Genomic DNA, 19,670 nt, shown 5'->3' on the forward strand with positions numbered 1-19,670 from the left:
AGATTAAAGGTTTTTGAGACAAATAAAAATCTTCGCAAACCTTTTCTTCGCAATATTTAAACATCTAAAATGAAAGAAAAAGCATCAAGCATCTGCAATTTTTTCAGACTAATCCAAAACTTTATTGACAACTGACCCAGATTATAAACCTTTATGTAACAAATGAAATTAATATTCAAGCGGCTCTTGTACATATGTGAGGTTTTGCACTGAGACATATCAGAACACATTTCTACCTGCGATTAGAATGGCCGGAGGGAAGACGCTCCTTGTGCTCTTGGTTTTGTTCTATCTGTATGTTGGCCCCGAGGCTTTCTCGCGATGTCCATCCAGCTGTCAGTACGTTAAGGGAAGAACCGGAAGACAGCTAGTAAGACTTCGCACAGTGAAGTGTCACTGTCCGGGAGAAGACGCGAAGGGTTCGTACTGCAGTTGGCTTGGTCACGGAGGAACGTACAGTTTCCCTGTGTGTCTTGACGCCATACCGACCGACTTTGAGAGAAGCACGCGAGAAATTCTCATCAAGCATCTCCGCTCTTCTACTATCCTCGAACGGTCTTTCGCTAGCGCCGCAGAAGTTGGTATACTTCAGATCACGCAGTCAAACGTCTCCGTGATCCAGCCAGGGGCCTTCCGAGGTCTCTCAGAGATTTGGCTGCTACGCCTTGATGACAATCGAATCTCCAGCCTAGGTAAGTTGAGATGGAGTTTTTATACCGTGTGATGTATACCGTTATCAGATATAACATATCGTTACCAGAATAGTGCCATTCCCTTCATGATCCGCCTGCTTAATATGTAACACTGTCACTTTTTTTAACCTAAGACTTATTTTAGTGTTACTAGTGTCCGTCTGTGTTGTTATCTGCTATGATATTAATCTGCACTTGAAACGTCGTTGACAATATTTTATATACATTTTATGTAATGGTTTATTCCTATTTTAATCGCTTAATATGACGTTTTATACTATAAATGTGATGTTCCAATGTCAATTCAGCCTCTGGCTGCCATTTTTTGGGACAGTGTTGTTGTGTTTTAATGCAAATAAACCATTCATATATGTGCAACAATGTTCATCTATAGCAACATATAATAGTTACCGTTCTAGTTCCAAACAGCATATCCCAACATATCCGTAGGTTCTGGCCTATTAATGCCAATGAAGTATCATAATCGTACCTCTTTATCTGATATTTTGTGTGAAAATCTTCCAACTAATTAATTGAGCGGAGACATTGTTTTCGCTGTCTGTGTTTTCTGATACTATATGGGGGATATCCAAGAAGTCAAGAGTCTGTTGGTAGATTGTGATGATATTTAATAATGTGGGCTGTTCTTGTTGTATTTTGGTTTTGGTCAACAATTTTGATGGTCTTCATGGATTCTTTTATATTTATCTACAGAGTCTGATACATTTCTCGGGCTGGAGACACTCAACACCCTGCGCTTGGAGAAGAATGCGATTTTCCACATATCCCAGAATGCATTCCGAGGTCTACATAGCCTTACTACTCTGTCGCTATCCCACAATCACCTTCGGTATGTGCCTGTGGCCGCACTCCTCCAGCTTAAAGCTCTCAGGCTTGCGTTCCTACAAGAAACCGCATCACAACCATCGATGACCAAGTGTCTTTGCTGAACGAAAGCCAGCGATTACGTCTCAGGATAGGAGGCAACGAGCTACACTGTAACGAGAGTCTAGCGTGGTTTATCTGCAACCTGCCGGACCTTGACGTCATTGCAAAACCCGAGTCTCTCAAGTGTGCTGCACCGGCCGAACTGTGCGGTACTCTCCTCACCACCTTGAGAGAGGATGTCGATTTAAACAGGTCTCGCCAAAGGAAGGGGCCTGGTGGAATATGTGACATGTACCTCTCAGAATCTCCTGCAAGCATGGTCCCTGGAGCAACCGTTTTATCCGTAAACACACTCGCGTACAATGAGACGATCCCCACTGAAGACAACAAAGATACCATGTACCCACACAGAAACAATGTGACAGTCTCTGAGTATACAACAGAAGTGAACCATGTCATTTTGCTTACCGGAGACTCAGAGAGCGAAAATGACGACAACAGGTCCTACCTGGTTTCTATGATCACTGCTGTTGCTGTGCCGCTCCTCTTTTTGTTGGCATTAGCAGTTGCCATCTCCCTCTACAACACTGCAAGAGGCGTCACCGAACAACATGCACCGAACGGAGCATCTTCTCAGAACGTTGAACCGTATGCAGTGGTCTACTCTGTCGCTGATCTGCCAGCATCTGAAGAAAACACAGCTACAGATGGACGACCGACTTCTACTCATGACCAGACATCGGAAGACAACAGCGCCATTCAACCGTATGCAGTGACCTATGCTGATGGTGTCACAGGGAATGGGGAAGATGGCAAGCTTCAGCCGTATGCAAAGACCTCTTTCGACGACTCGGTATCGGTGACCAACGACGAAGACCCGGGGCCACAGCTTCAACCGCATTCGGTGACCCACAATGAAGACCCACGGCCACAGCTTCAGCCATATGCAGTGACCCACGATGAAGACCCAGGTCCACAGCTTCAGCCGTATGCAGTGACCAACGATGAAGACCCAGGGCCACAACGTCAGCCATATTCAGTGACCTACAATGAAGACCCAGGGCCACAGCTTCAGCCGTATGCAGTGACCTACGATGAAGACCCAGGGCCACAGCTTCAGCCGAATGCGGTGGCCCACGATGAAGACCCAGGGCCACAGCTTCAGCCATATGCAGTGACCCACGATGAAGACCCAGGGCCACAGCTTCGGCCATATTCAGTGACCTACAATGAAGACCCAGGACCACAGCTTCAGCCTTACTCAGTGACCTACGATGAAGACCCAGGGCCACAGCTTCAGCCATATGCAGTGACCCACAATGAAGACCCAGGGCCACAGCTTCAGCCGTATGCAGTAACCTATGATGACGACCCAGGACCACAGCTTCAGCCGAATGCGGTGACCCACGATGACGACCCAGGACCACAGCTTCAGCCGTACGCAGTAACCTACGACGAAGACCCAGGGCCAGATCCATGACATGACTTGTATGCTATTGTGCTGTACATTTCTGTGGTGGGAGTGTGTTAGCGTTAGAATGATTGAAATAGTAACCATGCTTTTAATGTCTATCTATGTAATCCTCATAGCCAACAGCATTTTGAAAGGAGGAAGATTGGTAATTGGATAGAGGAACAACAGATTAGCTGCATTAGCTCGACGCCTTTTTGTGTCACAAAGTGAGATTTTGATGTGCTAGTCCTTTAGAACGTGGCAATTCAAATGTGAACTCTACCACAATTAGTAAAATGCCAAGGAAACATCAGAGTTCAGTTGTTATTGTTAGTGGATTTCTGATGTTGCACTGATGTTTCAGAAACAAGGCACCATAGCAACCAGGCAACAAATAAACCTTTCAGAGTCAGTGCAGTGATCATAACTAATATTATAACCCAAAATATAATACTAGTACTTGCTGGTAAGTTGAGATATAGTTTTGTTTTGAGTCTCCTTACAGTAAAATATACCACAAATGAATCACGCACGTAAATGTTTATTCCAAACATTTACAATCACACTCAGTTCGACCACACCACTGACACTACACAATGTGTGGTACCTCATCACTGACTGATCACGAAATAAAACAAAATAAACGTACAAGTTCATTCTACAGATTTGTCATATTATGATAGAGATAGAGGGTATATTTAGGACACCTTTAAGCTGTGTTTTTTGTTCTGCATGCATTTGATAGCCAGTATGTTTCATACTAAATACAATGGTTTTGTGGTCATACAGGAATGAATGAACATACAAGTAGACGACAAAGAATATCAAATTTAAAATAAGAAAACAAAACGTTCTGTCGTCACACAGGTCTCCTATTGAAGTTCTGTGGCGTCGAACATGTCACACATGTCTCCTACCGCAGTTCTGTGGCGTCGAACATGTCGCACATGTCTCCTATCGCAGTTCTGTGGCGTCGAACATGTCACACATGTCTGTTCCGCTCCAGTCATAAGGCTCGATCCAGAGATAGTTCTGATACCTGGCCACCATGTGGTCGGGGCACGTAGATGTAGATTGTAGCGGGGAGCCGACATGCTCGAGAACTCCGACTCTGCGATATGGTGTCGTGTAGAAGCGCGTCGGCTTGCTCCTCCCGGTGGCCCCGAACCGAAGCGGGTAGTCTGGGTGGCGCGGTGAGCCCGGGCTGGTCGGGGGAGGGCTGTCCTCCACGTCCTCCAGCCACGGCGGGCGGGGGCGGTACAGGGGAGGAGGGAGAGGCGGCGGCCTGCTCAGGCTCCTCACCGGCTTGCAGGAGTGCCACAGCCCGCCCTCGGAGCGGCTCAGCGAGAGGTTAGGGGTGACGCCGAAGTTCCACGGCGTCTCGTAGCCTTCCTCCCCGTCGTCTCGCTTCTCGTCGGGCGCGAAGAAGTCGATGGGCTCGCAGCTGTAGTACATCGAGATCAGCTTGTTCTGATCTGGCGGTTTGGCGCGTGTGGTTTTGTACGGCTTGATGTCTGGGCTGTTTGCAGTCCGCCTCTTTTTGCTTGGCGGGAGGCAGGAGGTACTGATGCTGGCCCTGCCTCGGGTACGTGCACTCTTGCCATCTGAGCTGCTTCTTGCCCGCTTCTTAGGAGCAGTCTTTTTGCCAGCACGACGAGACTTCTTGTCGTTTCTTGTCAGAGAGTTGGTGGAAGTACTGGTACTAGTACCGGTACTGGCTCGGCCACGTTTGCTACAGCTGGTATCTGACGAGCTGCTTCGAGCCCGCTTCTTAGATCCAGACTTTTGTCCATCACGTCTAGACTTGTCGCTGTCAGACAGGGCGCTTGAGGGCGTTGTGGTACTGCTGGTACTGTAACCTCGCCCAGTTTTGTCAGAGCTGGTATCTGAGCTTCTTCGAGCCTGTTTCTTTGAACCAATCCTTTTGCCAGGGCGACGTGATTTGTCGCTGCTTGCCTGGGATCCCAAGGTCGTTGTGGTACTGGCACTGTCTCGCCCGCCTTTGCTAGAGCTGGTGTCTGAGCTGCTTTGTACACGTTTCTTAGAGACAGTCATTTTGCCGTTTGAGTCGCCTGTGTCGTTGCTGGACTGGGCGCTAGAGGCACTGCTCAGTGCGCTTTCTATTGATGAGCGGACCTTCCCGTTGCCAGCGCTTCCTGTCTCCTCTTGTGAAAGTTCGGACTTGGAAGACCCAAACAAGGAGGAGTGAAGAGAGCCCGTTGGAGACACCGGGCGGAAGTCACCGAACGCTCCATCCAGAAAGACCCTGAACCATTCCTCCTGGGACCCCGATGAAGACGTCCCTTCTGTATTCTTCTTCACTTCTGAGGATTCCTGGGCTGGTGTCTTACGTTTTGTGGATACTTTTCCAGCTGTTTTGGGACTGTCCTCTCTTTCTGACGCCACTAAGGTTGCTAACGCTTCCTCAAGGGTGATCTGATCATCTTGCGACATTGGTTGCGTCACTGTTTTTGTCACAGTGCTGTCCGAGAGGATAGCTTCTCCGGGCATAAGCAAAGGCGCCGACACTGCTGTTCCGGTGCTGTCGTGACCCCGTGTTTCTGCAGATGCTGTCTCTGGAATAGCTGATTCCATCGTTGCCATGGCAGCAGCATGTCTGTCTTCAGGAGTTGGTATCTCCGATGACACAGACGTCATTCCTGCTATCTTGGCACTACCCTGGGCCTCTGCTGTCGCCGTGACCACTGCTGACACTGCTGTCGGTGTTGCTGTGGCTGTCTGATTCTCACGTAAGCTTGCCTGTTTCATGACGACAAACTTGTCGGCGTGAGGAACGTCCCAGCCCATAAGGCGGCTCTTGAAACACTCCATGCACCAGCACTCGCCATCTGACTCCGACTCTGACTCGGAGTCGCTGGACCAGACCGAGTGTTCACGGGGTTTAGCGGGCTCAGCGGCCGGGCTGTCAGCGTCTGGTACCCGCAGCTGGGCGTTGTTGTTGTTGTCCGAGGACGCCACCTTTTGTAAAAAGGGACCAAACAACATTTGATATTACCTTCACATATAAATGGTACGGAATCTCCGCTACCTTTTGTAAAAAGGGACGAAACAAGTTTCAATGTACTTCAACATTTGATATCACCATCACATGTACATATAGATGTCAAGGAATCTTGAAAAAAAAAACATTTTAAGTGATCTGACGTAACTGACGTTAACGTGACTGTGGCCGTTTTGGGGATGTAGATTAATAACATTAACGTTACCCCATATGCAGACACACTTGCTACGTAAGGACACTGACATGAAGTAACGCAATTTTTCGTTTTGTTACAAATGTTGGGGATTATATAAAGACGGCTATTGCAATGTATCAAAAAATAAAATTCACAACGTACAGTACGAAATATAAAAATGTATCCACTATTTATTGTTATTGATAGAAAACTGACCTGTGGAGATGTGATTTGTGACGTCAGGGATGTGCGTGGTGATGTCACAGGTGTGGGCGGTGACATCAGAGGTTTGCTTTGTGACGTCACAGGTTTGGGTCGTGACGTCACCTGCTTCCCGCGGATGTCGGCACGTTTGATCCCATTGGCGTTACCATGACGACGGGCTTTAGGCTCTGGGTCGCAGGACGGACGGGAGTTTGGACGTTTAGCGACCTCCTCGCCTTTACTATCCTTGGGACCGACTTTATGTTTGGCTCTCACCCTCTGCAACAACAAAAACAACAAGAACAAAGTTTAACTATCATGAAAGTTCATCTATGTTGGTAGTTACATGTTTAGAGTTAAAACTTTAGAGCTTTCGACCAGTCACTCAGTCACACAGTTCACCAGTGACTGGCCGAAAGCTCTAGGTGAGAGAACTTTTTGTGTTGGATCGAAAGTTTTAACTCTATACAACAAAGTTTAACGTCAATCACATCTGTAAGGCAATCAGATTCAAAATTGCGTTCCAATCGACCATTGGCTAAATCGTCATCAATACAATGAATCAACGTGTCTTGTCGTCAGCTTAGGGAGAGGTCTAACTAATCTCCAAGCAGATGTTTAGGTGGATGCAAAAGACTGTATCAAACTGGCTAGGCAGTATCCATTGGCCAGACTGTATCCATTTGCACCCAAATGGGTGGCAAATTGATACAGTCTTAAGATTAGATTAAGATTAGATTAAGGAGATTAAGGTCTGACCTGTAGAACCTCAAGAGGTGTAGGTCGTGACGTCAGAGGTTCTGATTGGCTCTCCGTCCGAGGTACGTCATGAGATGGTGCAGTGACAGCCGTCGCCGCTGGGTGGCATGACTGAACAGTCCGGGAAACCTGTTACGCGAGAAGCAAAGAACTACATTGAAACAAGATGCTCCTAACGAGTATGGTTAAACACCTGAATGGATGTAGCATTTGAAACGAACTTGACAGCATAGTATTTCTGTCTCAGTCGTAATGTATAAAACGATTGTATGGGGAAACTTCGATCCAAGAAGTTTTCTAATGCCTTCTTAAAGGCATCCAATGTGATTTCCGAGCAGCAAAACGAAATATTCTGAATAAGGCAATCTTTATGATATTGACACATACTGCTTCACATTAGCACATTTCAATCCGTATATCATACTTTGTGTATCTAAAGCTGTAGAAACAAGCCCCAAGATGAGTCCTTTATTTTATGGGTGGTACCCTAAAAATCAGCCAATGGCCCTTCCAGTAACCATTTTCCGTCAGAATTTTGAGTATTCTCCACGAGGGTATTGGGATAGTGTGGTTTCAACTCAGTATGTAGATAAGTGACTAGAATATTGACTTTGAAAATTCGGGGTTGCAAGCCCCAATACTGCATTGGGTGCCTTTACTGTAGAAGACATGAGTGGCTAACCTGTTGGTTGCCCGGGAATAGAGCCGACTCTATCCGGTACTGCGGCTGCTGCCAGAAGGCCTCTTCCCGCCCGCTCCAGATACCGTCCTGGCCGGGACGTACCCACCAGGACAGCCGGTCTTTCCCGCCCTTTTCCTTGGTCATTTTGACGAACTCAGCGAGGGTCATCCCCGTGCGTGACTTGAGCGTGATAGCCTTGCCTTGTACCCTAGCAGAAGCCGGATAAGTCAGGGTAGATCCCGCACCTTCAGTGGCAGCAAAGTTGGAAGAAGTGTGGGTAGTACGGCGTGTTTCTGTGGGCGGAACTGCCTGAGGTTGGACCGGTATCGGGCGGGTTTGAGAGAGCGGCTTCTTCTTGAGTGACCACTCCGCCGTGAGAGGACAGATCGCCCCGGTACGGGCGCGGATCTTTGCCGTGACTTCTGCTAGTCGCTGCTCCTCGGATTGACCCAACGGACGTGCTTTCAGCTTCCAGCGATCATTTGTGTCACTCTTCGTCTCAGCCGAGACTTCGGAGGTGTGAGCGGTCGCAGAGGGTACGAAAGTTGCTCTAGCAGCCACCACCTTGCTCTTGTGGCTAGCAGACTTCTTGAGGTTTGTCTTATACTCCTCGTAAGAAATGCGACGTCTGCTGTCTTTTCCCACTTCAAGACTTGACTTCCCCAAGTCTAAGGTGGAAGACTTCAGCCTACCAGTGTCTCCATGGTCAACTATTTGTGGCTTAGACTTATTTCCGTGTATTACGACGTACTCTTTGTTGTGCCGTCCTGTGGTGGCTACCCCCTTGGCTGTGGGGTGAGGAGAGGACGCCACTCGCCGTAACTTCAGCACAACATGTGGGGGAGACGGCCGCTTCTTGTCCTTCCTTGACTGGTGAGCAACCGAAGACGTTGAAGACGACTTGTCCCGTGAAGACGTCTTGTGGTGCTTCTTGTGGTGATGTCTGCTATGCCTTTGACTCTGCTCTTGGTCTGAAGAATCTTCGGACTCATCACTAGACAGCCATTGCGACTTGTATGGTTTATTCCCCCGATGTCTGTGCTTTCGCTTTGGTACTTTGGCCTGTGAATATAAAATACATTTGTGAATACACACAGACTAGCGAAAATCAAATCACACAGAAGAATATACACTGATTAACTTTCAGCATTGTTAAAGTATAGAAAATGTTGTTACTTGCAGTTAAAATACACGTCCTTGGTGCTTACAACACATCTACGTACTAGGGAATAATCCTGTCCTTGGTGCTGAACAACAACATTGTTCATAGGTGATTGCTACAGAATAACGTTTAAAGTACACATTCACTATCTTATACATTGCTAGTATCGTAAGCGAGAATGCTGTGCGTAACAACATCACAAAAATGGCTTTTTAAATCATACAACAAACATATTGGATATTCGTTGGTAACTTGTCAATCTAATACCAGCGTGTACCAACAGAGGACGAACTACGGTCTGTTTTTTAAAGGTAAATTTGAAACTGTGAGACTGTAAGTGTAGTTACCTTGTTGTCAGCCTGGGCACAGAGAGCTTGTGTCTCTTCTACAAGCCGTGGATGAACGGTTCCTTGGGAAATAGGACAAATCAGCGTTTAAGAAAGGAATACTTTTGATACTTACAATAAAAACATGTAATAGTTACAGTATATCGATAGTAATAAGTGATGAATGTATGGGGTACGGGTGAATTTGACATAGAGATGTGATGTTGCCTACCTTTCTGTTCATCTCTTTGCTCTAGATCTTCTCTGTGAAGACCGTGTCTCTGTTTAGTCGACTTTATCGCCGATTTGGCGGGATCCTTCGCCAAATGGCCACTGGACGTCTTCTCTTTTGTTGGTTTTGGCATTTTTGACGCCAAAATATGTAGAATCTTGACGATATCTCACGAAAACGGTCTCAAAACGGCACGTGAAAGAAACGCGTGCGTTCGCCGTGAAGGTTTGTCTACAATGTTTACCGGTACAGTTGCTAGGTTCGAAAGTTGTTCCAGAACAAGGCATTGTTGGGCGGAGGCGTTCGTTTTGTGTCACCTTAGATGACCCCGAATTGGGCACCATTCGAGAACAAATGATACAGTAATAGTATGGAAATTAATTACTTTTTTAAAGACTATGCGTCCCTATCCCCCCCCCCAAAAAACATTGAAGTCCTTACCTGTATGGAGGTAAACTTTGGGTACCACAGGTGAAGAAATACACAGTGTGAGTTTCTTCAATGCACGCGTTCATGCAGCATAGGTACCTTTCTATACCTGCGCAAAAGGTGTGATCATAACACTTGGGGCAACCCATACTATTACTGAGGTAGGAGCATGCAAATGAGCTAGGCCAATCTTTGGAAACAGAATCATAAATATCTTCTCCAATCACTGAATGACGAATGACCATCTGTTTACATCATAATGCAAACAAACAAACAAACAAGGAAATAAACACACACACAATCTGACAGTATCCCAGTTTAATCAACCATAACTTGACAGTGCAGCAATAAAGAAATGTGTACCAGAAAAATACATGTACATTGAATTCTTTTCTTCATCAAAACCATTTACAGTCCAGCATCAAGTACGTGCTACGTTGAACCAAATCTACAAACACCAAAAGGTAAATCAGTGTTCCAGTTCCAGTAGTACACGTGTGAAAAAAACAGGAAAATGTTTCATTTTGCTGACATCAAAAATATACACAAAATCCCACCACCATTAAATGACAATCATATCTCTTCTCACAACAAAAATCAACTTGTATTTGCTTATTTTACAACCAATCAGAATTGATACATACCAAATAGAATTACACACCACACAACTCATCATAAACTAACATTAATGTAACACTAACGTTTCAGCAGTCAAAAGATAATCCTTCAAACAGCCTGAAATGTGTAAATAATATAATAATCAACACACTGATAGCAGCACACTTTATATTGAATGCATAGTCTTCACCTTCCAGCTTATGACTGGGGGTTTAACATAATGTTTTTAGAATTTTTCTCTGGAAAATGAGAACATTAATATCCTCTACTATGAGTCCTTGGCACTAATACATGTACTGTTCTATACTTGCTTCTCAATATTATTACTGTAAAGAGATCCGAAATTTGTGATCTGTGAAAAGTTGAATGTATACATAGTGGGACTGCAATCAAAACACAAAATGTATTCAAGTACAAAAATACAACTTCACAGTTCCCAAGTAGTCAAAACAGGTCTACCTTTCTACATAGATTGTGCTGAATTACATATACAAAGGGCTCAAAATGTCTAACACAATACTCAGGCACTTTCTTTGTACAATAAACAGAATTCTATGTACCAGGAATGGAATTCATATTTAATTAAGGCACTTTTAACAGCTGTGAGGCACTTTTTCTATTTACAAAATTATAAAGAACCAATCATGAAGATTCTTCGACCACAAAAAAGTGTACATTTTTGCTGAAAGTTTGGCAGGAAGCTGACAGCACACAATCTACTCGTTTAGCTGACACAGCAGTGCTGTTCCCATACTGACCCAGTAGTCAGCTGGCTGGCTCGAGGGAAGGTAGACGGGGACAACAAAGTTGGTGGAATGGCCTGTGGGGGGAATGGATGTGACAGGTTGGTTAATTTGCATGAAGCTCATTTGCATACTTGGGACAGCTTGCTGAACAGAAAAAGAGTAGGGGCTTGCGCCCGTGTGCAATGGTCCAAATACTTTACTACTATCTGATGATTCACTACGGACTCCAGGAAGAATAGTGTGAAATTCACACTAATGGAGGTCCTAAACAAACAAACAAACAAACAAACAAACAAACAAACAAACAAACAAACAAACAAACAAACTGATGCATGAACATGATGTTCAAATCATGATTGTATCGTCCCTTCATATCTCAAACACATTTAATATATATATATTTCTCACCAAAAAGCAATGGAAGAGATGGAATATTTACCAATTGAAAAGTAAAGATGGATACAAACACTATATATAATTGAATATAATTTAAAATATATGGTCAGACAGGAGTATAAATCCCTCCTACTGATAAAATTGCAACATCGTGTAACTCATGTAACCCAACACCAGTTACCATGGTCAACAAATGGTCATTGGCCAGGTCAGAGGTAAGTGTTTGGAACAGAAGAAGAAGAAGAAGAAATGTAGCAAAAAACAATTATTAACTGACCAGTAGTGGACAAGACCCCAGCCCTGGCCGATGTTTTGTAGAGTGGACAGGGGTAGTCGGTGGTGTCAGGAGAGAAGTTCATGCGGGGCTGCATGTGCATGATGGGTAACGGGGCATTCATCTCGCCCTTCAGCGCGTCTCCCACCACGCAGTTCTCATCGTCCCAGCGAGCGCAGTCGAAGAACAGCCCGTGGACGAGGACGCCGTCTTCTGGGGCATCAATCTGGAAAATACAGCACAACTTATAATAAATGGTTTATTGGTCAAACATTACCCGTGCAATCACAGCCTTTTATAGCGCTGAATTGATGCAGGGTTTACAATTATCACATAATACACATAGAACAGGCCGTGGACAAGGACAACGTCTTCATGCGTCTCAATCTGGGAAACATGACACAAATTCAGCATCAAGCAGTGTTCTTGCCTTTGTGACTTAACAGAATAATTCAATACTAATGCTGAGGTCACAATTCCCACACGGGGCCCAGCCGGGCAGCTTTTGGGAATGAAAAGTACGACAAAAAAGACAACAGAACACAGAAAAGTTGTTAATAACAATTACTGGCACTATTTCTGTATATTCTTGATATGAATTATTAATTTTTCGTTCATACAAACAGCCCGGCCGGGCCCCGGTTTGGAAATGTGACCTAAGCATAAGCTACAAGATTTTGTCTGCATTAACCGTAAAGAAATAGTAACATTCAGATTTTTGGTCATGGTGGCCTGGAAAACACATCACAAATTCAGCATCAAGCAGTGTTCTAGCCCAGTGTCTGTCTTTCTTTCAAATTTTTGCCACTCACAATGGACAAAAATGTTGGCCAATCTGTCATCTTTGATGGACAAAAATTAACGTGTAAAGATATGGAAGAGATGTCACTAAACTAAGTTTAGTCTACCAGCAAGACTGAGCTACAAGAGTTTGTCTGTCTTGACCATGTGAAAAAATGGTTAGGTTTTTTTCCATGGTATCTCTCCTTGGTGCTGAACTGGAGATTCCAATTTTTGTATCTAAAGTTGTGGACATGCCATTGTTATGATTTTTGGCTATTAGCTGTAAGTTTGCCAAATTGGGCTCCTAGCAGCTTTTGTTGGAAATGCAGGTGAATTGTGGTTTGGGAAGCAGGATAAACAGATTTTAGTAACTGTTAAATCAAAAGTGACCTTCAGACAAGTGATAATGAACCTGTATCAAAACTTCTGTAAAATCTGAGAGTTACAAAATGAACACAGGACATTGAAAAGTCTTACCTCCTTGTCTAGTTCCATCTCCTCTCCAAACTGTAGGTTTTTCTGTTCTTCATAGACATCGGCCTGTGCTCGGTATGCAGTCAGGACCTTGAACTGAAAGCTCAGGGCATCAATGGGGTAGTCATACCTCCTGGCATAGTTCTGAAGTGTGCCTGTCAGGAAACCTAAACAGTGGGGAAGAGAACAAAGCTCTGGTTAAGACAACAATTTCATTATAAATTTTTTCTCAGATCACCAATTTCAGATTTCTTGACAGTGATAATATTGAAGCAAGTACATGTATAGAACATCTTACCTTGTGGGAAGAAAAACCCAGAGATCCAGAAAGACTTTGGTAGGCCTTGTCGGATCCAGTTCTGAAAAAATAGAGAACATTTAACATTTAGTATTTCTTGAAGTAAACATTTCTAGTTTTGACATGAAACCACTGAAGCTTCCGTTTGAAAACAGTGTGTCTCTATCATCAATAATAATCAATACCAATTTTGCTGTATGTGCTGCACTATATATCTGTGTATTATCAGGCATACTTACATCAATAAAGGCAGTCCTGTAGATGAGATCCTGTACCCATGAGGCCAGTGGTTTGAGTGAGGGGTAGGCAGCATTGGCCCACAGTCCCGGGACCTGGTTGTTCAGGAAGGCCACGTACACCATCTCCAACTGTTCTGACATCACAACCAGACCCTTGATGGCCTTCTGTAGCTGCTTCAGCGAGTTCTGGGGGAAAATGTGCAGATTAGAAAATTTCTAAGACCAATCTCACCAAATCCCAAAATGTACATTTTTTTGCCTGAAAATGCAATATCAAATTGTAACATGATGAGCACGTCTGAACGCACCTGCACCTGCACAAAACCCGTAATGCATTGTGCATAGCACTTCAGAAGAACGTCTCATATGAGGTTGTATTTGCTCATATAAGGTTAACATTCTGACATTAGTTTTCAAATGTTATGTTAGAAAAAAATATCTTCTGCAACAGGCAAAATTCTGATGCAACGTTGACCAAAAATCCAACAAAAAACGCGAAAATCCAGAGTTCTGCGCAGGCGCAGTACGTTCTGCCGACGTGCTAACATGATGTAACCTAACACTAGTTACCATGGTGACAGATATCTGGTTCATGTCATTGACCTTATTGGTTTGGAGAAGAGGAAGAAGAAGAAACAGAGCAAAAACAATATGTTTACCAATGTTGTTAAACCACTACAGTACAAAAATGTACCTACCTTGATGACCTTGAGTAGAGAGTTGAACCTGTCGACCTCCTGTACCAGTACGGTAGTCAGCGAGTTCAGTCGACCTTTCTTGTCTGGTTCAAACATGGAGGCGTCTGCGTTCTCCACGTCCAGGTTGTCCATCAGCTTCCCCAGGATGGTCTCTGCCAGCTCGTACACCGTGTCGTCATCAGACTTCCCCCCTCCCCCTCCTGTCGACCGTGGCTGGACCTCCAGGACGGTACTGACTAGAGCTGTTGTCTCTTGTACCTGCAGATACAGACAATGGAAACAGCTTAGTAAAGAACGAGAAATAGTCATGCCTTCACATATGAGAGTTATCAACCAAGGATTGAGGTATATTAAAACTGTTGTCTCTTGTACCTACAGACATGTAGACAATGGAAACTTTAGTATCCTTGTGTTCAGAACAAGAAGACAACTTGTGGCCTTAGTATTTTAAACATTAACACTGATCCAAAAGAAGCTAAACTGTAAATTTTCATTCTGATTTCTGACAATTTTTGCAGGATTCTTAAATGCTTGAATGTGTATTGTGTAAAATACCGTAATTCCTGATTTTTTTTTACTGTAGTTTTGTGTTCCTGGTTTTTGCAGTGACTCTTACATGTATACCTGCCACCACAGGGAACATATCCCATGAACACCTCATTCTATCTTTCTGAGACTCCAAACTTTTGCAACTGTCAGCATAAAGTGAATTACAGTAATCTAAGGCACTACCAAAATCAGTCCCAATGGGAAAGTGGCCCTCATGCAGATTACTACCAGAGGATTGACTTCACATATATGTTAGAAGATCTTAAATCCTGGTGTTCTGACCTGGAAGGAGATGTTGGCGTTGTCGTGCATGCAGAAAATCTCAGGATCATCCAGGATGGGCAGATCCTCCACGTACTGCCGGTATGACTGCAGAGTCTCTGTCTCAGGGGCGTAGTAGATTCCTGTGGGTGATGGGTAAAGTGTCAATCATTCCAACATACAGACAGCACAGTAATGTCTTCAATAAAACTGCTCCATCTAGTAACTTTAAAACAAACTACAGAATGGTGATCAGAGTCATGTGTAAAATGTGATGATTCCAACAAGCAGAAAACACAGTAACATTCCAGTCTGCTAAAAATTTTATGTCTTAAATACATGTAAAACTGCCCAATCTAGTATCTTTCAAATAAACTGCAGAATAGGTGATCTGAGTGATGAGTAAAATGTAAGCATTACAACAAGCAGACAGTACTGTAACAACATTGTCTCCAAAAAAAAGCTAATGCCCATAAAACTGCTCCATCTAGTAACTTGCAAACAAACTGCAGAATAGGTGAATCAGGGTGATGGTAAAAATGTCCATCATTCCAACATCAGCACATAAAGTAAAATGCTCTAGTCTACAAGGGCAATGTTCTAAATACAATGTAGAAGTGCTTCATCTAGCAATTTTCAAAATAACTGTAGAAAACAGTTTGAGAGATTACAGGCATCAGTAACACTGGAATTACAGAGACTAAAAGTACCTGATGTGGAGTATTTGTACTCAGGCTCTAGAGTCTTGGATGAGAAGAAGCGCTGTAGAACAGTACCCAGACATCTCTGGTCCCACACATCTGTGACACGGCCTCCATACGTAATCTGTAACATTGAGCAAAACAACATTCAAGTTAAACTGATGTGCAGGTAGTCACCAATTACCTCATTACCTTATGCCCCCTACTAATTTTCATATTATACTATATTACTGGACTAGGTGTTCTAGGCAGTGTCTGTCATTCCATCATTTGACAGAATTTTGCTGCTCACAACAGACAAAATTTTGCCTAATCTGTCATCTTTGAAGGACAAAAATCGGTGTGTTTGGGAGAAGATATACACTTGTGACCACTGTCGCAGAAAGAGATGGATTGATTTTTATCTGTCTTCTATACATGTAAGTTAGACTTACGATATAATACATAATAGTACCACTAAGTTGAATATGTCAAAAACACTGGTGGTATTTGTCAGTAGTGTACAAATGTAGAAGATTCTGTCTTCACATCTGAGACCTGTGACAAACCCTGCAGGAGTAGAGCAAGTTTAGTCGCTCACACTCACAGAGTGTCCATCAGGATAAAAAAGGACTTAGTCTATGATGATGAGAAGATTACAGCTCACCTCCTTGGTGATGTAGAAGAGAGCATCCCAGGGGATGGAACCCTCGGAACAGAACATCTGCAGATTCAGCAGGGCGCACTCTCGATCGCTGTCACTGAACTCGTACTTGATGTTCCAGCCCAGAGGCCCGAACTTCTTACGCTCCAAGATGGTGGCGTGGAAGAAGCAAAGACCGAAGATGGCCTTCCTCCACTGTTGTCCCAGGATGTTCTCCTCGAAGAACGATGGGGTGATTTCTGTGAACGCACGCCGCATGTTCGCTCTCAGGCCCTTGGGCGGCTCGTTGGTGACCTTGACCGAGTTCTGAAGGACGGAGACCGGGAAGTGTCCGGCAGGCATGGAGGACAGGTAGAGGCGGAAGTCGGGGTGTAACTTGTCCACGTTCTCCTGCATGTCCTTGATGGTTTCTTCCATCCGTAACATCCAGGACTGCGCCAGATGGCAGTTCTGTAGGAACACCCAGTCGCCCTGCTCCGTACCCTTCGCGATCAGAGCCTCAGCCACGGGACCCTGTCCCTGTCCCAGCGAGATGGCCTGGATGCGGTTCAGGAACCCGCGTTCCCGTGCAAACCGCTGGAAGCCGCTCATGGGATCCGAACCCGTGCTGAGGATGAAGATGAGCGGCACGCTCGGTGTCGTGTCCTGATACAGCGTAGCCAAGTCGATCGGCGGGCTCTCCACGAACTGTTTCCCCAGGTTCTCCGTCACAAAGTCGGTCACAGCGAAGACAACCTTCTCCTCCATAAAACACTTCACCATGATGACCTTCTGGAAGCTCGTCAACCGGTCGTTCCAATGACCCTTGACCTTGCCCTCCTCGTGTACAGCTTCCTGCCCCTCCTCAGGTGGGACGTACGCCGGGGGTTCCGGGCCGTACCCGTCCCACTCGTTGGGGTTCAAGCGTACCTCTAACCGCCCGATCTTCACCCAGATGGGTGTCTGTGTGATGTCGGTGGTCAGGCCCTTGAAGGCCGGGACAAGGTCATGCATGTCGTAGCACATGTTCCAGATGTGCGGCGACAGCCAGTCTGCGTCGGGTTTATCCGGGCGCGTGCGGTCCATGCTGCCGGCGCCGCGCAGGAAGAAGTTCCACTCAACGTCGTTGATGGTCCCCTCCTGCCGCATGATCTCCGCACACAGCATGAAGGAGAAGACCAGCTTGTGCACCTCGAACAGGCCGCGCGACACGTTGGTGTAGATCGCGATGGTGGTCTGATCCAGAAGAGTGGTCAACCTCACTCCTAGGTCGTTGCTCTTCTCGCTCTGTTCGATGGTCATGTTGAACAGCTGTTTGAAGTACTTGAGGGAGAACTGGTACATGGGGTCGATCTCTGCCAGGGACGCCACCACGAAGTACATGGTGGAGCCGCGGGCCGACACGGGACGGTACTTCTCTCGCGCCGTGGTGATCTTAGCCTCCGTCTCCTCTGCTTCTGCCAGCCGGGTGGAGATCACACCAGATGTCACCTGTCATGGGCAACCAGAATAATTATTATTTTACCTAAGTATGCGGATGAGGCACACATTTGTACTGTAATGGAATCTATGAATTTCAAAGCAATTATTACTTGACAGACACTTTGTACCCCATTTTAAAAACACATCAGTATGCATATAAGGCAAAATTGGTCACAACACAATGCACCAGAGTGAAACTGCAAGGTACTATTTTTATTTAATATATAGACTCTGTTTGTTTGTTTGTGTTATCATATTACATGCTAATACACTAAGAATGGCAGTAGTGAAACCTACATTATGCTGGTGACTACATGGCCAATGTCAATGTGACCACTTTACAGTCTCCCTTGATAGTTCTTCCTATCTAATATTATTATAAACTAGAGTTCCCCGATCTCATACCTTCGCCAAATGATGTTAATCTTTATGACTGACAAATTATACATTAGATTATTCCCCCGATTTAAGAAATAGGAACCTAATTTTCATGAATTATATCATTTTATCATAATCTCAACCAAAAGACAGTCTTATATTAACAAACAATGCATTCTAGCATTTCCTAATAAATTATGCAAATGAGGTCCTGATTTGAATAAATTATGTTTAATGATGTTCACCTCAATTTAACTTTCAAATACCACAAGTATGAAATTCCAGGCAGTTATCATTACATAATTATAAAATTTTCTCATTAATTATGCAAATTAAGTCATTATTAACATAATCAATATCTTCCTGTGTTTCTCTCGTTGTCAATTACCAATGTCACAAGCTTCAATTGTCCTATCATGGAATGCAGATGATTTATAGAATTTCCCCATAAATTATGCAAATCACATCCATATTTGCATAATTGTCACATAATTATATCAAGCATCACGTAAGCTACCTACATACCAAAAATCACGACGATCCGTCAACTGGTTCTTGAGTTATCCCCTTTTGAATATTTTCAAGAATATATCCCTGCAGTTCCAGAGCAAGCCGCTAGGGGGCCTAAACTCACGTCACTTCTTCCCCAGCACAAGAGCTACCTACCATCCAAATTTCATCACCATAGCATGTCTAGATCATGAGATATCAAAACCGGAAGTTCAGCTGCAGTACCATAACAAGCCGCTAGGGTGTCCAAAATCTAATCATTTTGAGGTCTCATCAAGACCTACCCACCTACCAAGTATCAAGACAATCCATGAAGGCCTTCTCAAGTTATCGTGTTTACAGACAGACACACACACACACAAACACACACATACACGAACGCCCCTGAAAACATAACCTTCTTGGCGAAGGTAATAATTATAATATTAATAAGCATTAAGAATCTTATTGTATTCTACAAACCACACACACACAAGGGAAGTGTAGTCATGTCTTAATGTACCAGTACAGTAATAACTGTAACATTAGAGTGATACTGCAAGGTCTTGTATTGTATACATTGTAGTAACTCAGTTGTACTACAGTCACTTTTCTCAGTGAGATGATTTTACAATGAT

The 19,670-nt window shown here is 44.4% G+C and overlaps 2 protein-coding genes and 1 pseudogene across 2 annotated transcripts in view; 1 reads left to right on the forward strand and 2 right to left on the reverse strand.

The window, feature by feature from the left end:
* Positions 1-247: 247 nt before the first annotated feature.
* Positions 248-3,060, forward strand: LOC109468434 (annotated as a pseudogene).
* Positions 3,061-3,919: 859 nt separating this feature from the next.
* Positions 3,920-9,728, reverse strand: LOC109468436 (serine-rich adhesin for platelets-like). The gene is made up of 5 exons (XM_019766682.1): positions 9,596-9,728; positions 9,385-9,446; positions 8,185-8,937; positions 6,495-6,713; positions 3,920-6,012 (listed from the first exon to the last, which is right to left on the reverse strand). The coding sequence occupies exons 1-5, from the start codon at positions 9,726-9,728 to the stop codon at positions 3,988-3,990; spliced, it is 3,192 nt and encodes a 1,063-aa protein (XP_019622241.1). The 3' UTR covers positions 3,920-3,987.
* Positions 9,729-10,327: 599 nt separating this feature from the next.
* LOC109468769 (dynein heavy chain 6, axonemal-like) overlaps positions 10,328-19,670 on the reverse strand; it is a 48,443-nt gene continuing 39,100 nt past the window's right edge. Inside the window, exons 54-62 of the mRNA XM_019767090.1 lie at positions 16,708-18,174; positions 16,071-16,185; positions 15,382-15,503; positions 14,551-14,808; positions 13,853-14,038; positions 13,614-13,674; positions 13,319-13,482; positions 12,062-12,284; positions 10,328-11,462 (exon numbers count right to left, since the gene is read on the reverse strand). Of these exons, the coding sequence (XP_019622649.1) occupies positions 11,359-11,462; positions 12,062-12,284; positions 13,319-13,482; positions 13,614-13,674; positions 13,853-14,038; positions 14,551-14,808; positions 15,382-15,503; positions 16,071-16,185; positions 16,708-18,174 (2,700 nt within the window). The 3' untranslated portion in view covers positions 10,328-11,358. The remainder of the gene's footprint in view (positions 11,463-12,061; positions 12,285-13,318; positions 13,483-13,613; positions 13,675-13,852; positions 14,039-14,550; positions 14,809-15,381; positions 15,504-16,070; positions 16,186-16,707; positions 18,175-19,670) is intronic.

This window comes from Branchiostoma belcheri, unplaced genomic scaffold, assembly GCF_001625305.1.
Source record: "Branchiostoma belcheri isolate BF01 breed outbred unplaced genomic scaffold, Haploidv18h27 scaffold2, whole genome shotgun sequence".
Lineage (NCBI taxonomy): Eukaryota > Metazoa > Chordata > Leptocardii > Amphioxiformes > Branchiostomatidae > Branchiostoma > Branchiostoma belcheri.

Bases quoted from the DNA above. Each gene is read 5' to 3' on its own strand.
- LOC109468436 (XM_019766682.1), bottom strand. From the start codon at position 9,728: ATGCCAAAACCAACAAAAGAGAAGACGTCCAGTGGCCATTTGGCGAAG. The intron at 8,938-9,384 runs GTAACTACACTT...TTATATTCACAG, and splicing joins GTGCCCAGGCTGACAACAAG to GCCAAAGTACCAAAGCGAAA. The intron at 6,714-8,184 runs GCAGTTCCGCCC...TTGTTGTTGCAG, and splicing joins CGATACCGGTCCAACCTCAG to AGGGTGAGAGCCAAACATAA.